This window comes from Hydra viridissima, unplaced genomic scaffold (genome assembly GCF_058129835.1).
Source record: "Hydra viridissima isolate aposymbiotic clone 2 unplaced genomic scaffold, HvirCarnegie_v1 scaffold_13, whole genome shotgun sequence".
Lineage (NCBI taxonomy): Eukaryota > Metazoa > Cnidaria > Hydrozoa > Anthoathecata > Hydridae > Hydra > Hydra viridissima.
In genome coordinates, this window is record NW_028324312.1 from 6,864,332 (window position 1) to 6,882,466 (window position 18,135).

Consider the following 18,135-nt stretch of genomic DNA (forward strand, 5'->3'; position numbering starts at 1 on the left):
TAAATGAATGTATTAAAATTATACTTAGTAAATCGTGATAATAGATTACAATTTACATCAGAGATCAATTAGCATTAATTTAAAAATAATCATAACTTACTCTGATGTAAAAACACTACTTGGCCGCTTTCCATTTGTGTAAGCTCTTGCACGGATAAAATGTATACCACCACTTAGCAAACAAATACCTTCTTTTTTGTTATAAAGCTGAGTTTTGAATTAAAATATTTAATAAAATAATAAAATGACTGAGTATTAATAAAACTACTAATTTTAAAATATTAGAGTAAGATTCCAAGTTAAATAATTTCATTCAAACGAATAATGAATCATAATTATAACTTCATTATTTTAAATAAGTCAGTCAAATAATTAAAATCTTTTCTATCATAGAAAATATAAAGTAAAGTACCAATGAAGATTGAGGTGATGGTATACTCCCATCAATTGTAAAATAAACCATAGCTGTATCTGTTGCACAATAAAGGAAGACTGTATGACCAACTTCAACCTATTTAATAAATTTGTAAAGAAATAACTTAAAGTAAAAACTAAATCTTTTTATTTTTGTATTATATAATATTGTTGGAAAACTACAACTTTTATAATGAGGAAAAAAATTATATCATTTCTATATAACTTATTATAATAATAAAAAAAAAAAAAACACTAAAAAATGACACATACACTTCCTCCATTCATCTCCCCAGTCAAAATACAAGGGGATGTCTCAATTGCATCTATAATGTATAATTTCTCATCTATAATAATAATTTTGAAGACAGAAATCATAGTCAAAATATGCTTCTGAGAAATTAATTTATAAATTTATACAAGTTAATAAACTTGTACAATTTAAGAAATATTGAAGCCAAAAAAGCTACAAACTTAAAAATTGGTTTAAAAAAAAAAACGAAACAGCTACAGCTTCTAAAATATGAATTTCACCTGAGACATGTGCATTACAAGTTAACACTTTGGTAGATAGTGTAGAAAGCTCTGCAGTAATGCAAAAACACCCAGCTTGATTGAAGTGAAACAATCTACCAGTTTCTGGAAGAGACATACTCTCTACTGAAATATTCTGGAAGTAAAAGAAAATTTTTTGATAAACAAAATTTTGGTACAAAAAACAAAAATTATTCTTAGCAATATAAATATATGTATATATATATATATATATATATATATATATATATATATATATATATATATATATATATATATATATATATATATATATATATATATATATATATATATATATATATATAAAGATTTGTATATTTTTTAAAAATAATAAAATCTTATCAAATCTTCTTAACATGCTAAAACCCTATCAAATCTTCTTAACATGCCAATTCTTTTATGATTTTGAGGATTTTTCATCTGCAAAGCCAGTCACTTATCAAAAGATTTTCTCCAAAAAGCTGTTTGGGTTATAAATGTTTTTAATTAATACAATCAAAGTTTATGGAGACTTAATTTTGAAGCTAGCTTCATTAACTTAAAATAGGCTTCACATCCCAAGGCAGATTTATCGCAAGGGAATCTATTATTTAATATAAGACTTTCTTCAGCCACAGTTTAGAAGTATGTTTTTTGGTTAATTAAAGTTCCTATCCCTACAAAAGCGCCTTCTTTAAATGTTGAAGCTTTTGATAAAATGATATAATATTCTATGTTTAGTCTTAAAACAGCAGAAGCTATGCTGAAGTCATTTAAAAAAGACACTTGGTATTTAAATGAAAGATTTGTTGTTATGTTACTAGCTGATAACTATTTACCTGTTAATTTATTACATAAATTAGCTATTAAATTTGCTCAAACAACAAAGTCTGTTAGCTTTATGGTACGAAAACTGAATTCTGAAACAAAAAATTTATTGACAATAAAAAAAACAAAAAACAAAAAAATTAAAGGTTCTGTTAGATCTGAAAGCTGATTTTCCATTGACTTGTTAAAAATGACAATACAAGAGGCAGAATAGCTGAAAATCAACTCATCAAACTAGTATTTATTTCTAGGTTATAAAAGATTTAAAAATGATATCACTGGCTTTCTTGTTATAAATAACAGTTCAGAATGTGCAAGTAAACTTGGTTAAGACTTCATTGAAAACTTTTAGAAATGAAAAAGATAAACAAGGAAATTTATGGGTTGTTGCTAATCATCATTTGAAATTTAAAATAACAGATAAAAAGCCTTCTCTAAAAACCTTAAAATAATCTCAGTTTTTTTTTCTGTATAAGCGTCATGAGATTACACTAAACAAGCCACATTCTGCTGACTAAAGTTTGAATGTTGGTTTTTGCTCTTTGTAATCATTAATTTCAAAAATGGTTTCCATTTTAACCTACTAAAGCAAGTTTTTGTTGTATGACATACCTCTACAGGAAATCTATCAAAATGGCTGTTGAGGAAACGAACATTTTAATTATGTTGTAGCCCAAAAGATGATCAATTTCAAGCAATCATTCTACCAGATAATTTTCTGATTTTGTACTCCCAAAAATATTTTTTTGCAACATCTTTTTAGGATTGCCATACTCTTATCTCTGTCAGCCCTTGAGTATGAAAAAATCTGGGCCTTTCATTAACTTTCTTATTAATCATCCATCTAATCAAAACCATTATTTTTTTTATCATTCAGTCTAAAAAGTTAAATTTGTTGTGGCAGTGCATATGTACTCCTCTTCTAAAAGCAGGCGGTTTTATGAAAATCTTTTCTCTAAGAGTCAGCCCTGCTCTGAGAGGCCAAATTTTCTACTCTCATAAAATATAGGAAACATGGATACTATCTTTATTCTACTTTTTGACCAAACAAAATGTTAACATTTTCATATTTCTTAAAGATTTAAAAGTTGAAAGTAGCTGTTGTTAAAATTCTCGCATTATCTGTATTAGATAGAAACTTTGCAAAAATTACATATTTCTTTTTTTAAATTTAGTTTTATTCTGCACAATGCAAATCCGTCAATAAGATAAAAACTTGATATGATAATAGTAAATTGCATTTTTTTAACCAGCTTCTCTAAATAACTTTAAATAAACACTCAAATTCAAAGTAGCAGAAAAAGGTTTGTTTTTTTTCAATCAAGTTTATGTATTGTAAAACACTTGTTACAAAGTGATAACAAAAATATTTTAAGACTACAGAGGAAAACCCACAGTTTTTCACTTTTTAGAGTTTTGAGAAAAATGGTACTTTGTGTGTAAAGACTTCAGAAGCCTTTGATTTTAAACATTTTTAAACATGTTAAAAATCTAAAAAAAAAAAAATGTATTAGTGCCTGACAATGGCCGTTTTTCACTCATATATTGTTAGAACTAATAGGTAAGCAGTACATGATAAAAAGCACACAGATGCAAAAATATTTAACCTGATGATTATTATCATAGATTGACCACTTCAGACTCTCCTCATTTGTTATAGATTTAAACAATACATTTTCTCCCTGAAACAAATAAATAAATAATCAAAATAATCAAGTTAATTGCACAACTAATAAGATTATAAATATTCAATACAAAAACATGCCGTAAAACCAAATACCTGTTCAATATATACAGAAATACTGTTTGCTTCCTCATTTGTAAAGTTTACCATATAATTTTCTTCTGCAATATCACATAGAATGCTACTCCAAATGCCAGTTGGAGCAAATTCAGAATCCTCCTAAGTTATATTAATTAAACTTAGAATCTAAAATCTGCAAATTACACAGAATCAAAAAAATTTACTATTAAAGAATTTAATACAAGTATTTTTTATCTTTAGTATTGTAAAGAACTTACTTTTATCTTATTTGACAATGATGAGCAACTAAAATGGTATACTCCACAATGAGAAAATTGTCGCACCATACAACGCCTATTGTGATGAAAGAAATTTTAATTTTTTAGAATTATTTTAACATATCTATGATCCACCTACATATAGTGAAAGCATAATCAATTTTATTTAGAATTGCACAATAGAAAAATACCCTGTTGAAAACAAAACATACAGAAATCCTAAATATTTCCAAATCTTTTAAACAATCCTGCTTCCTTATGTTTGAACCCGATAAAAACCTACCTTGAAGAGAATACTAAGTCATTGTCTTCAGCATCAGATATATTTTCCTCTTGGTAAGAACATAAAGAACTAAGAACTCCTTTTGGCCACATCCAACAGACTATGTCTTTTTTAGTGGTAACCACTGGATCTGGTGAGACTCTTTTGCTAGTAACTTGAAGTTTATGTAGCTAAAAAAATTATTTTAGAAAAAGATATAAAATTAGAAAAACAGATATACAGCAGAAAAAGTTTTTACATACTTGCAAGTAACATTTAAAAAAAGTTGGAAAACAAATGATTAATAGAGATGCATATTTTACATTTGTTTGTGGTTGAACAACAATTGAGCCAATGATTTGCATAGAGGAGCCAACTCTTAAACAAAAACTGATAATTAGAAAATTTATCTATTTCAAACACTTTTTGCACCCAATTTTTTTATTTGGAGTTATAACTTTTAAATTGATAACAATATTGTTCCACTTCATGCAATATTACCAATACTAGTGTAAAACCTACCCTTTAAAAATAAATGTTCCAATTTTATTTAACTGAATAAAATAAGCACCACACAAAGGTTGACTAGGGCAGTTCAAGGACAACAGATACCTTTTGCCAAATAGTACCTTAAAAAAAATTTAACCAAAAGGTGAACCAGCATTTAAAAAACATTTTTACTAATTTAATCAAAAATAATTATTTTTCATAACAAAACAATCACTAAAATAACTTCATAATACAAAAAAAGCAAAAAATTTAAAAAAATTTATTTGAATAATTGAGTTAAATTTACCTGACTAATTGAGTTTACATCTTTTACATTTGACCATTTCCACCAAACAAAATCCCCTTTTGATGCGTATAAAGTTCTTGGTTCAAAGCCAGTTTCTTTCAATTTGACTTCATGATGCTTTTTGTAATGATTAAATATTAATTTTAATACATAATCCATTAAATAGCAATGATTAAACATTTCATATATTAAGAGTTTAACCCTGCTAACTTTATGGTTGATAAAACAACATTTTTGGCATCATTGGAAACAGGAAAAAGTTGTGTTTAACAATAAATAAAGCCTATTGCCATTTAATATTAATAATATAACACATTTAATGTGATAGAAAACTCATAATAAAATTTATTTCGATTTTATCATTCATTATTTTGGTAATCTTTAATTGAGAATGCTAACCTACTATTTCCATTTTACAAAGTTTTTGGTTTTTGGTTAGCATATAATTACCATGCAATTATAGGAATTATTTTTTAGTTCCAGTCATACTATGTGGCAACAAAAATGTTTTATAATTTCTTTAATACTTTGCTATTTTTTATAGTATAAAGAGTTTTAGAAAAGAGACTAACTTTAGCTTTTGGTTGAGATATTAAACAACACCATCTTGTGTTTTCATTGTGTTCATTTAAGGAAGATTTGTAAGTTTCAACTCCACATCGCTCCATTATGGTACAGTACACACCAGCATTTCTAGTAACTTTTGTGAATTCATTATCTTGCACACAACATCCTCTGGTTGGTGTTTCAGTGCGTTTACCCAGTTCTTCATCTTCAAAAATTTTAGAAAGTCTGAAATCTTCTGACATTTCATCAGGATGCCATGTCCACCAGATTCTGTCACCTTCAGTAACTGATCCTAAGGCTAAAATAGTTTTTTAAAATTTATAACAAAAATAGTAACTTAAAACACCTGCTGTTTATCCATCTTATGTATAAGAACTAAAAAAACTAAAAAAAACTTTCTTACCCGGAAGAAATTGTTGAGGGGAAACTCTGACTACATGTTGTGGTGTAACGGGTCTCACTAAAACAACACACTTTGCAGGTGATTCTTTATCACATATTTCAAACACACCCACATCTTTAAAATCAACAGCTAGTAAACAAGCATGTGTTTTAAGATTGCTATCCAGGAGAATGATATCTGGGGATTCTAAAAGTTGACATATTCGTTTAACAAATACACAATGAGTTGGTCGGTTTTCACTCACATAATCAACTGGACGTTGTTTATTTTTCCATTGAACCCATACTCTTTCTCCAACATTAATCTCAATGATGGATGATGAAAAGCTGTTGTGTTTAAGCTCTAGCAAGTGTTCTTTTCTTTTTTCTAATACTTGTATAACAAAAGTTGCTTTGGAATTGTTATCAGGCTTATCAACCTCAGTAATATAATAAAAAATTCCTGGTTTTGTAAAAGTTTGAAAATAAGTACCACTAACTGATGAGTGTTCAGCATTTTTTACCTTAATATAACCTCCATGTTCTAAACAGTATTTTACTTCTGTAACAGAGTGTGATAAAAGACAGTCATTCCAAACCCAACGCACTGTGTCTCCTTTGTAGAGTTTTAGAAGTGGTTTTTTAAATCCATCATCAGTTACTTCAACATCAATAATAGGCTTTGGTTTGACAACAACTTTTAACAATGGATGTGTAGCAAATGCAAATAAATACTCGTTACTACAATTAAATTCCTGGGTCCAAGTTTGTGTATGTTGCAACACACTTCCACTAGTAAAACCATTACAAACAGCAACTCCTCCATGTTGTATTTGGTACACACATTGATTTATCAAATGTTCAGCATCAGGCATAAGTTGGAAAGTAATGGATTCTCCTTCAAATATTGAGACCTCATTTGGTTTAAACTGATTGGAGCTGATGGAAACAACTTTACCATTTTTTTCCATAACTCCACCATGCTCCTGGTGTTTTAATGTATAATAATTATCCAGTGACTGTTTCTTTTGATTGTTTACAGATTTGGTCTCACTTTTGTGACGAGTTTTTTGAAGTTTTTGTATTTTTTGTTGATTTGTGTCATCACTTGAAGAGTTTGCTGTATCAGTAGTTGTCCAGTCCAGAGGTTTCACCCAAAAACGCCTTAAAATTGTTTATATATATATATATATATATATATATATATATATATATATATATATATTAATGATTCAATATTTTGCTGTGTGTGCATGTAATACAAATGTTGTTATGAGTAGTAATAATTGCAGTTTCTTAGAAATATTCTTTATGATCTTTACCTGAATTTTTATCTGGTTTATTAACTTTATTGACGCAATTTTTTTAATGAAAGTACATTTAAAAAATTGCGTCAATAAAGTTAAAAAGCTCAGGTTCAACTTTTAATATACTAATTTGTAATTAGACCCACTATAATAAAACTACCATTAAATAAAAAATAATGTTTAAATTATTAAGCAAAATATTCTTATTTATACTAACTTCATATTAAGTTTAGCTTTTAAAAAAAAAATTTACCTTGAGGTTAACACCTTGCTTGGTAAAGTTCCTTTAATTAAAGCAACAGCTCTGATAAACTTTAAGCCTGGATGTTCCAGAGCAACACCACTGTGTTCATCATAACGCTTTGTTTGTGGATCACCAATTACAGGCATGGTTCCATCTGTTGTATAATAAACTTCAGCACCATTAAAATCAGATGAAAGGAAAACCTTATGCCCTTCTTTCACACTACCACCATTGTGATCAGATATTATCTCTGGTGCCTGAACTTCTTCATCTAAAGAACAAAATTTAGTTTAAAAAAATCTATACTTCCTATTTTACTTACATTTGTTTAAAATTTAAACATTATGAAACGATCTAAAAATAAAAAAAAGAAAGGAGAAAACCTGAGTCAGCAACATAAACATAACATTCATATTTTCCATTTTGCGATGTCACTTCAACAACAAAAACTCCACTCTGAGTGAATGATATTACTCGACCTGTGTGAGGAATAAACATATTTTCTGCCTCTACCAATTGATCTGTGTCTCTTTGCTTAACACACCACTTCCATGTGTCTTCCTTTTCTTTGTCATAGCTGAATAAAATATCTTTCCCCTGCATAAATTATTGGAACTTACATAAATTATTGGAACTTGCATAAATTATTGGAACTTACATAGTACATAACCTTTACACTGAAAATTCCTTATACAAATAATATCTTAATATTTTATATTCTTAATATAGTTTTTGATATTACAGTTTTGATGATACAGTTTTGGGGAGGAGGTTGTTAGCTCCTGGAAGAGCTGATCAAAAAACCTTTTAAGAAACAATTTATAAAAAATGTCATGAAAAAGCATTATCTCTTGTGGGCAAACGAATACAAAAACTGGTCAAAAGAACAATTGAGAAAGTTGAGATCCATGTATAGTTCTTACTTATAGAGCTGGCTAATATGAGAAATGAAGCTATTACTTTAATGACTATGAAAGTAATAAAAGTAAAGAGATAATAAGATACTTTATGATTGATAACTTAGTTATTTATCAATTGCAGATGGTATTCTCAGATGAGCCACATTTCTAAGTGCAAGGTCAGCAATCCCAATTTGTTTGCTGTTTTGTTGGTAAGCTGATCTCAACCCTGACACATTAAGCACCATCTCAAATATCTTAAAAAAGAAAGGTTTTCAAATCATCCACTATTTTTACATATTTGAATAATGGCCTTTTCAATATTAGTATTTATTTTCTTGCCTTGTTTTACTTGCTAACAGCACTTTGTCTTCTTTCAATAACCTCACTTTTAAGTTTTTTGCCCATGTGCTCTGTATATGACTATTGTTGGTTGTTAAAAACATTCCTGATAGTTTTCATGTAGTGAGTTTGTAATTAGAAAAAATCAAAGAAACATTACAGAATTTGTTTAAAAAGTCTTTCATTTTTTTGGGATAAAACTTGGTGCTTAAGAAAATCTTTTAGATTTGCTACTGGACCAAGAACATTCTTCCCAGTAAATGTCAGGATGAATTTTGACACTTAAATTGGGGTGCTATACACACATTTAGTTCCAGATATGTCTAAAGTGTTTCCAAATGGGAATTGAACATTTAAGCAAAGATTTGGCTAAATGCCATGCATCTCAAAAAGTCAAGAAGTTCATGGTGGAATACAACATTGCCAAACTTATTTGGTCTTAAGATCTAGTTTTAGGACCCAGAAATCCAAAAGGTCTTGATAGATTCCTTTCCAAATAATATGAAGAGTGTCATAGCAGCACAAAGAGGACACATAATATGTAAAAGTAAAGGAAGAGTAAGAAAACCTAATGAAACTTAATTTTTTCATGTTTCTGAGTTTGATTCAAGACTGTATAACAGATTATAATAAATATCATTTAGTATATTCCAATTTTTAACAAGTTATACCTTGATAGTGTGAATGGTATCTTGACGGAAGTATGCAGGATCTATATTTTTAACAATACAATCAGTTCCAGCAGTATCAACAAGCACTGTACTCCATATATCCTCAGGTGAATACTCAGATAACTGATCTCTCTTGGTAAGTGAAACACAAGTATAATGGAAAACTCCTGGTTTGGTAAAAAGCTGACTGTGACATCGCCTAAATATATACTACTTTGGTAAAAAAAATGAATAAATCCCATTACTTTTCTTTTATCATAGATCATAAATATATACTACTTTGGTAAAAAAAAAAATGAATAAATCTTACTAATAAATCTTAATAATACTTTTCTTTTATCATAGATCATAAAGAAAAAAAAAAAAGCTTTCGTGCTGTAAATATAAAATTAGTAGAGAAACTAAAACTAGCTGAAAGCAGTGAAAAATATCAAGTTTGATATCTTTATAATGCATGTAAAATTTATATTATTGATATTTTCTTAATATTATAATATAAATTTAATTTTCATAAAGATAAATTTAATCCTGTTAAAGTGTTATTAAAGTAAAAGAACTTTTGCCTAAAATCTTAACTTGCAATAATACTAAGTGTCAATAGCATATTGTCTAAAACACATATGTAAAATAGTTTGTAAAATAGTTTGTAAAATTAACCATGGTCATAAGTAGAAAATCCAAAAGCTAACATTAAAATCATGCCTAATTTCAAAACTATCTTCTATGTTTTTTACAAAACAGATTGTGGTTATTGAACACTTTTTATTTATATATTTATTTTTACCAGTAACTTACATTAAAAAATTGAATAAGTTTGTTTATTCTGCTTAGAAAGTATTTCAAAGCAGAATAAACAATCTTATTCAATTTTTCACTCAAAAACTACAAAAAAATTATAAATGCCTAGTAAAAGATTTTTATTACTAACAACAGTGAGATTCTTATTCTTGTATCATTAAATGCTCAAGTGAGGTGATGAACATTTGATACTAAAAAAAAGAAAATCCAATTCTTATATTATATCGACATGAATGTGACCAAACTTTGGAGATGGAGTATTAATAACAAAATTTGAATTATTTTTAATTGGCCTTTCGCCTGTCCAATGTTTGTCCACATCTAGCAATGCTTCTGTATGTAATAGTTTAACTCTTTTGAGTAATAATTTTTAAGGATTTTTTATGGCAGGTTTTTTTATGAAGAAATTAAACTTCTATTAATAAATTAAAATGCAAGCACCTTTCCGTAAAAAGAACTTCATCATTCTCATTGTCTTCAGGCTTGTAGTAAGTTATGGAGCTTGAAATACCTTTTGGCCACATCCAACAAATAATATCTCCAGCACGTGCTACTACAGGATCAGGACGCACTGACTTTGGAGAAACTTGAACTTTTATTACCTCTTCTTTGAGTTCAACAACAACTGTCATTAGATGATGTGAGAGATCAATACTGGCAGAAATAAAAAAAAACGCTCAAACAAAATGTTTAAACAACGCAGATATTTTTTGATAAAACCATATCAAGAGTAATTGATATCTGTAAACTTATATCTTGAAATGTAAATAAGAAGAAGAAAATAAGAAGCCTTAATATAACAATTTTTAACATAAAACAGCATTTAACATAAAATAAACAAGGAGTTTATAAAACTTATACATATAAAAAAAAAGTATGAGTCACAGATTCTTACCTTCTAAAGTTATAGGTTCCTGTTTCAAAAAAACGAAACATAAATGCCCCTGTTTTATCTTGTAATGGACACTCAAACAAACTAGGTTCAAGAACTTCCCCATTAACTCCAATCTATCAAAAAAATGTTGTTAATAAAGTACACAATTTTTTGTGAAGAGAAAATTTCAAGATTGTTCTCATTTCACTAATATAGATGGAAAAAACATAAAACTTAAAGAACAAATAAACAAATGCAGCATCATAATAGTTACCAGTTATGACAATAATTGTTAACAATAAGTAGTATTAGATGTCAAAATAACTTTTAGAAACTAAAAAGTATCTCCTAGAAAGCATCCATGTTTATTTTTAACTTGTAGAGTTTAAAAATATATGTCAAAAAATGTTCTTGTTTTATCAAAATTATGAACCTTTATAATAATAGCAGGTCTCATTTAAAAGTTTGAAAAGCATAAGTTTTGCTTCAGATGAAAAAGTAACTTAAAAATAATATTACAATAAAGTAATCTAAGTAATAATATGGTTAATTGAAGGTGCTTTGTTAATTATAAATTTAAAACTGATCACTAAACATTCTTTATATTACAAAGAATGTCCTGAAATATAAGAACAACTTCAATAATTCAAATTATTTAATTGTGAGATTATTGTTTCCACTAATTAGGTATTTTTTATAAAAAAAAAGGTTACTTAAAGAAATTCAAGTTTATTGCTGTTTTTCCCAATAGTTACTTGAGAACTACACATACTTTTTTCATAAAGTGAAAAATATTACAAAGGGAAAATTTTTATATAAAACCCATTTAAAACAACAAATATAAAAACTTTTAAATAAAATAAAATTATTCTAGCCTGCTCAATTCCAGTGGGATAATTAGTTCCCACCCATTTCCACCAAACAAAATCTCCTTTTTTCACTAACAAGGATGTTGGTGTAAAACCAAACTCTTTAAGTTTAACTTCATGATGCTGTGCAGATGGCTGGGAAATAAGACAGCAAAATCTTTGGGGAGAACCAGTGCCTTTTACATTTTTTGCAGTAAATGTTTCTGAAATAAGAATTTTAAAACTTAAACTATTTTGATTGTTATAATCGTTTAAGCTTAAATTGTATATTAGTGATGTCCATGTAGCAGTGTATAATACATCTACAAAAATATAGCACATAGTAATTTGGGCAGCTTGTAGCTTCTTTTGAATAAATATCCAATTATTTGATTACATCAAAAAGTAAACAATAGATGCTGCTTCTGAATTAAAAACCATTAACAAAAGCATTTGCATAATTACAAAATTGCAGATTCAAATAAAAAATTTAACGCTTTGCTCATTGACAACATCTGCAATTTTAATGCAATTGCTTTTTCTAATTTATTTAATCCAGAAACAAAAAATGATAGAAATTTTTTTTTTAATTATTTTGAAAAAATCCAAAAAAAATCAGGAATAGTTATTTAAAAAAAAAAAAATACATACCTAGCCCACATCTGTCTATTGTAGCTGAGTACACACCAACAGATTTGAAGATAGTTCGAAATACATGCTCCAGTTTTGAGCAACATGTATTGGAAACATCTTGAGGTAAACTATTTTCCTTAAGACGTAGAAAGAAGAAATCATCTTCAACTTCTGTACCATTCCATGTCCACCATATCCTGTCTCCCTGAGTTACTGATCCTAACGCTAAAATATTGAGAAAAATTTCTCTATAAAGATCACTTAGACTTAAATTTTATGTTAGAAAATGTATCAACAAATCTAATTTTGACATAAAAAAGAATTCCTACCAGGGACAAACTCTTCTCTTGTTATTTTAATAACATGCTGTTTTGATGCAGGCTTTACTATTAAAACACATTTCAAGTGTGGTCTCTCTCCATCAAGGATCTCATAAATGCCTGCATTTGTAAATAAATGTGAGAATAAACCAGCAGAGCGAGCAGGATAAGAATCTTCAGCAATAACTGTGTCCTAAAAATTAGCTTGTTTTTGTAATAAGTAATATTTATAATTGAAAAGATTTCACTTTATACATAACTGCTTTTGTTTGAAGAACAAATAAAACTAACTATATAATAGATTTAACATGTTATTTCTTAAGTTTAAAAGAATGGTAACATAAAACTCTTTTAATACTTTACATTTATTTTATAATCATATTTTTGTACATTTAAATATAGAACCAAATAAAATTATATGTTGAAAATGTCTGATCAAACAAAAAAAAATAACATTTAGCTATCATAGGAAGAAAGGGGCCATTTTAGATAACTTGGCCACATTCACTAAATTTAATATGCCCAAGTTAAATGCTCTGTAGAATTCACTGGTTTCTAAGTATGCTAGGATTTTTTTTGTATTTAAACAGTTTTTTTTTACATAACATGTAATGAATCAAAGAGCTAACTAAATTAAGTGTAATGCCACAGTTTTTTTGTTATGCCAAAAAAGCTCTTGAATGCACATTACTCAACTATATGCCTTTTGATTAACAAGTTAACTTAACTCCACACTTGTCCTTGAAAAGAAAATTAGTTTAAATCATTTCAAGGTTTTTGTCAAATCATGGGTTTAGTATAGATGATCAGTTGTCATTCAGCCAATCCAGGAGAATTGTGGAACACAAATTGGAACAACATTGTGGATTAGATGTAGGAGCAAATTTTTAACTTTACTTTTAATTCTAATGTTTTTTCAAAAATTTTGGCAGCTTTATTTTCTTAAATGGTAATAAAAACTATTTGCATAAATTACAAAAACACTAAGGTTTACTTTTGCTGACCCAAAACATGTAACTTTTCTAATTCCTAAAATGAGATGACCTTTGCATATCAATGATATAATCAGAACATTCGATGATGGAACATTGATGGATGGAGAAATGAAGAAAGCTATTGAAATAGAAAAGTTAGTACGTAAGTTGAGCAGACCAAAAAGATCAAAGGGATCTGGAATGAAATTTATGATGTAGAGCGATAGAAATTTTATATAATATGATGAGAACAAATATATTTATTTTGAAAAATTAAATTTGTTATTATCATTATATTAATTAATTATAACTGTATTATTGTCTATCTATATGTGTTTTTACAGAGTACTTCACTTGTCCTTGTTGATCTAAACCTTACAATGCTTAATTGTGAATGAAAAAAGTCCTAAAACTTCATTTTTTAACAATCATTTAAAGTTAAAAACGTGAGGGTGCTTTACAGGTAGATATGGGATTAAACCCTTGTTCTCAATCCAAAAATAATGAAATAATTTTATAAAAGTGGTTTTATCTAGAGCAGTGTAAACTTTAAAATCTGAAATAATAATTGTAACATGATTATCATAATTATAGTTGTTAAAAAACTTTATTTTTCACCAAAAAAAAAAGAGAAGAAAAACCTCATCAGCATTTTGAACTTGATTAAGTTCACATATCTTTTTGATAAGAACAGAATGCGTAGTTGTAGAAGACTTCTTGCTTTGACGCCAATGTACCCAAACCCGATCTCCAACCAAAATTTCATACAAAGCATGTGTAAAACCAATGTCTTTTATATCAAGCAAATGTTCTCTGAAAGATTTTTAAAATCAAATAAGGATTTTTAGGCACCATAAATAGGTAACTAATGTCATATTGCAGCACACCACAGAGCAGTAAATTTGAAGAAGTGCAACATGACCTAAAATCAATACTATATTTATATCAGTGCAAACGAAGTGTTTACCTAGATTTTTCCACCACTTGTACAACACAAAAAGCTTTGTCTTCAATAAATGATTGTGTTTCAAAAAAATATATTCCAGGTATATTAAAAGTTTGAAAGAAAGCTCCGGAATGAGATGGCTCTTGTTTACTGCTGAATTTTATATATCCACCATGATCTACACAATATCTTTTAACAGAAAATTACATTAATTTTAAAATGTGTATGCAAACCATATACTATGTGTATATAAAATAGCTAAGCAGATAAATTAGTTAACTTCTTTGTTACTTTCCTTTTTTATATTAAATTATTTATTTGATTATTTATTTAAATTAAAATAATTACTTTTACCACAATAGCCAAAAAAGTGCTAGCAGTTTAGTAAATGAAATGGTGAAATTGAAAGAAATATTATAAATATTATATACTTTAAATATTATAAATATTATAAATATTGTAAATACTTTCTCTCAGTAATATTATGGAGTTCTGCACAATTTTTCCACGTCCACCTGACAGTATCACCTTTGTATAGTCGAATTACAGCTCCAGCAAAACCTTCATCTGATACTTTTACAATGTGAACTGGTTTTGGACTCACAACAACTTTCAACAATGGAATATCTCCACTGCAACAAGTTCATAAAAATTAGTCAGATTTTTAAATCATGACACATGTTAAAATTTAAAACTAAAGTTGCAATAATTTTACTAAAAAAAACAACTAAAGTTAGTTAAAACCAAATGTTAGTTATAACTAAGTTAAAATTTTATATTAAGCTAAGCTTAGTTAAAACTTAGTTTAGTTAGTTAAATTTACTTAAAACTGAAGTTGTAATAAGGTAATTTTACCATTTAAAATAGTAATCTCGTGCAAGGTTAAACTCTTGACTCCATGATCCAGATGATAAAATGTCTGTACTTTCAAAGCCACCATCCACTTGCAAACAAGTGTCTTGATCACGGTAAACCTAATGTAATAAAAACTCATGTTTTCCCACAGATTTCTTATTTATATATAATTAAAAAACTTAAACATTAATGTAACTAATAGCAAACTGTACGTATTGCTTACTAATTAGGTAATTTACAAAAAGAAATTAGGGTGAGTAGGTGAATTGTTAAATTTTGGAAAGGAAAATTTGATGTAAAAAATTGTTCTACAATGAAACTTTATCAGTAAATATGATAGTACTCCCATTTATCACTCTTCTTAAATTTTAAAAAATTTCTAATTTTGATTAACAGCAATAACAAAAGCAATAACAATTCCTCAAATGTTAGTACAAAACAGTATTAAGAATAAGTGATTCCTAATACTGGTTTAGGTTGATTACTAGGTGTGTTGATTTTTTTACTTTGTTTATTGTTTTAGTTTATGCCTTAAATGTCTAAATAAAGATATTAACTATAAATATGAAATATTTTCAAAAAATCATACCTGGTAGATTGGTTTTTTTGCAACATTTGATTTTAAATCTTCAAACTCAAAAGTCACTGTCTAAAATGATATTGAAATATAAATATACACAAAAAATATACACACATTTTGAAAACATTAATTATGAAAGTATTTTGTTTAAAGATTTAAATAAAATGATATATAATAAGATAAAAAAAAAAATAATAATAAGGCTGAAATTCATAATAGGAAACTGTTTGTTTAAACTCTGCCATCTAAAAATGAAAAAACCTACTTCTCCTTCATATATGTTTAACTTTTGTGGGATAAATTCCTTCTCACAAACCTTCACTACATAGCCTTTCATGGTACCTATTAATATTAAAAGGTGCTAAGTATTCTATGTAAATACTCTATATTTATTATTCATATTACATATACTGTAAAAAATGATACAAGTATATTTCAAATAGTAACCTAAATATTTATTTCAATGGCTCATTATTACAACTCAACTATGCTGTTTAATCAAGATAAGAAAATAATTTGCATAAAAATTTAATGCATACTTTTTTACTAAGTTCATTAACTGTTTCTTTTAAGCACCTTGGTAAACTAGTAAAAAAAATTAATTAGATTTAAAAAAAAAAAAAAGATTTAATGTAAAATACTAATACTCCAAATGCATTTTTGAAATAATAAAATATTTAATATTTATTTGACTGTTTAATAAAAATATTTTATTTAAATTAGAACAATTGTTATTCAAAATGAACTAAAATATCATACATATGAGAGATTAAAACTGTTTCTCTGGTTAAAAAAAATTCTTTTTTCATCAAAACCTTTGGTAAAATATTCTTATAAAACTTTAAATGTTTATCTCTTGCTCACTTTGCTTCTAAAATTCCATTTGCACCTAGCACAAAAAAGACAACAAGTCTGTCTCCATGACAACTTTGCAAGTTACAATGAAACGGCAGATTAAAGTTTAAAATTTGGTTAGCGCTTTTAAAAGCAATGCAAACAACACTCACAAACATTGATTGGGATTATAGAGAAGTCACAAACAAGTGTAAGATGATATTTAAATAAATACTTGTTTTTAAGCAGATTTAATTTTCTTTTTTTTTTTTTATTATACTTTGATGGTCTAAAGAATTGAAATTGTTTTTTTATTTGCAATTAATTTATTATTTATTGTGCAAATATTACAAGAAAAAAAGGCTGGAATCATTTCTTATAAATCAGCTTTTTCTATTTACAATGGAATTTTTTTTTATTTATTGAATTTTATATGAAGCATACTTTTTAAATTTTTTTTTAAAAAAATAAAGGATTGAGTTAAATTAAAAAAAAAAAAATCAAATTAAATAAATTTCAACGAAAACAATAGAAAATTTTTTCTTTTTTTTTGTTTGCACATTGGTAATTTAATTTTACTAGTAAATGAAAAACTGCATATTTGTTGGGCATTGTGTTTGTGACTGATATGATATCATGAACATTAGGAGTATGTATAAGAACACAGAACATCTGGAGCAAAAATTAATCTTTTTCTTACATCTGAATTTCGATATATCATATTACTGCTCTTTCAAAATTTTTGTTTTACACGTTTTTTTAAAAAAACTGTTCGATTTTTTCTACCATTTTTCGATCATTCACAGATCGTTTTCAAGGTAATTTTTCAAAGTTTTCATAAAACTAAAAACTCCTATTTAATATATGCATTTCATTTGCTTATAACTTCACTTAACTTGCTTATTAGAATTTTTAGCTTTTTAATTGTACTTAATTGAAATTTGGGTAAAAAAGAAAAGCGGTTTGTTAGATGTTACCACAGGTACTTTCAACGGCGCAAATGCTGGCTAACATACTTTTTTTGAGTGGCAAACCAAACAAAGATATCAAAAAGAAACTTGTTAAGTATAAATTGAAGTTTTTAAAAGAAAATTAATTTTCCTGACTTACTATCTCAGTTACATTTTCATTAACATTATTTAGCTCACTTATATGTGATATATTGTTTTACTATAATAGCAGGGCTGTAATAAGAAAACAGCAAAG

At 27.1% G+C, this 18,135-nt stretch overlaps 1 protein-coding gene across 4 annotated transcripts in view; it reads right to left on the reverse strand.

The window, feature by feature from the left end:
* The window catches only part of LOC145195298 (uncharacterized), a 56,924-nt gene extending 39,886 nt beyond the window's left edge, over positions 1-17,038 (reverse strand). For all 4 annotated transcript variants that reach the window (XM_090070898.1, XM_090070896.1, XM_090070897.1 and 1 more), the window contains exons 1-29: positions 16,855-17,038; positions 16,635-16,680; positions 16,361-16,437; positions 16,105-16,164; positions 15,516-15,634; positions 15,128-15,292; positions 14,682-14,849; positions 14,356-14,527; positions 12,750-12,933; positions 12,439-12,645; positions 11,815-12,011; positions 10,961-11,073; positions 10,507-10,719; positions 9,268-9,466; positions 7,739-7,952; positions 7,365-7,626; positions 5,827-6,968; positions 5,429-5,721; positions 4,857-4,973; positions 4,583-4,689; positions 4,384-4,438; positions 4,082-4,251; positions 3,799-3,874; positions 3,557-3,679; positions 3,384-3,458; positions 949-1,084; positions 688-740; positions 413-511; positions 101-207 (exon numbers count right to left, since the gene is read on the reverse strand). In XM_090070898.1, the coding sequence (XP_089927024.1) occupies positions 101-207; positions 413-511; positions 688-740; positions 949-1,084; positions 3,384-3,458; positions 3,557-3,679; positions 3,799-3,874; positions 4,082-4,251; positions 4,384-4,438; positions 4,583-4,689; positions 4,857-4,973; positions 5,429-5,721; positions 5,827-6,968; positions 7,365-7,626; positions 7,739-7,952; positions 9,268-9,466; positions 10,507-10,719; positions 10,961-11,073; positions 11,815-12,011; positions 12,439-12,645; positions 12,750-12,933; positions 14,356-14,527; positions 14,682-14,849; positions 15,128-15,292; positions 15,516-15,634; positions 16,105-16,164; positions 16,361-16,432 (4,898 nt within the window). In that variant the 5' untranslated portion in view covers positions 16,433-16,437; positions 16,635-16,680; positions 16,855-17,038. The remainder of the gene's footprint in view (positions 1-100; positions 208-412; positions 512-687; positions 741-948; positions 1,085-3,383; positions 3,459-3,556; positions 3,680-3,798; positions 3,875-4,081; positions 4,252-4,383; positions 4,439-4,582; positions 4,690-4,856; positions 4,974-5,428; positions 5,722-5,826; positions 6,969-7,364; positions 7,627-7,738; positions 7,953-9,267; positions 9,467-10,506; positions 10,720-10,960; positions 11,074-11,814; positions 12,012-12,438; positions 12,646-12,749; positions 12,934-14,355; positions 14,528-14,681; positions 14,850-15,127; positions 15,293-15,515; positions 15,635-16,104; positions 16,165-16,360; positions 16,438-16,634; positions 16,681-16,854) is intronic.
* Between the last annotated feature and the right edge of the window lie 1,097 nt (positions 17,039-18,135).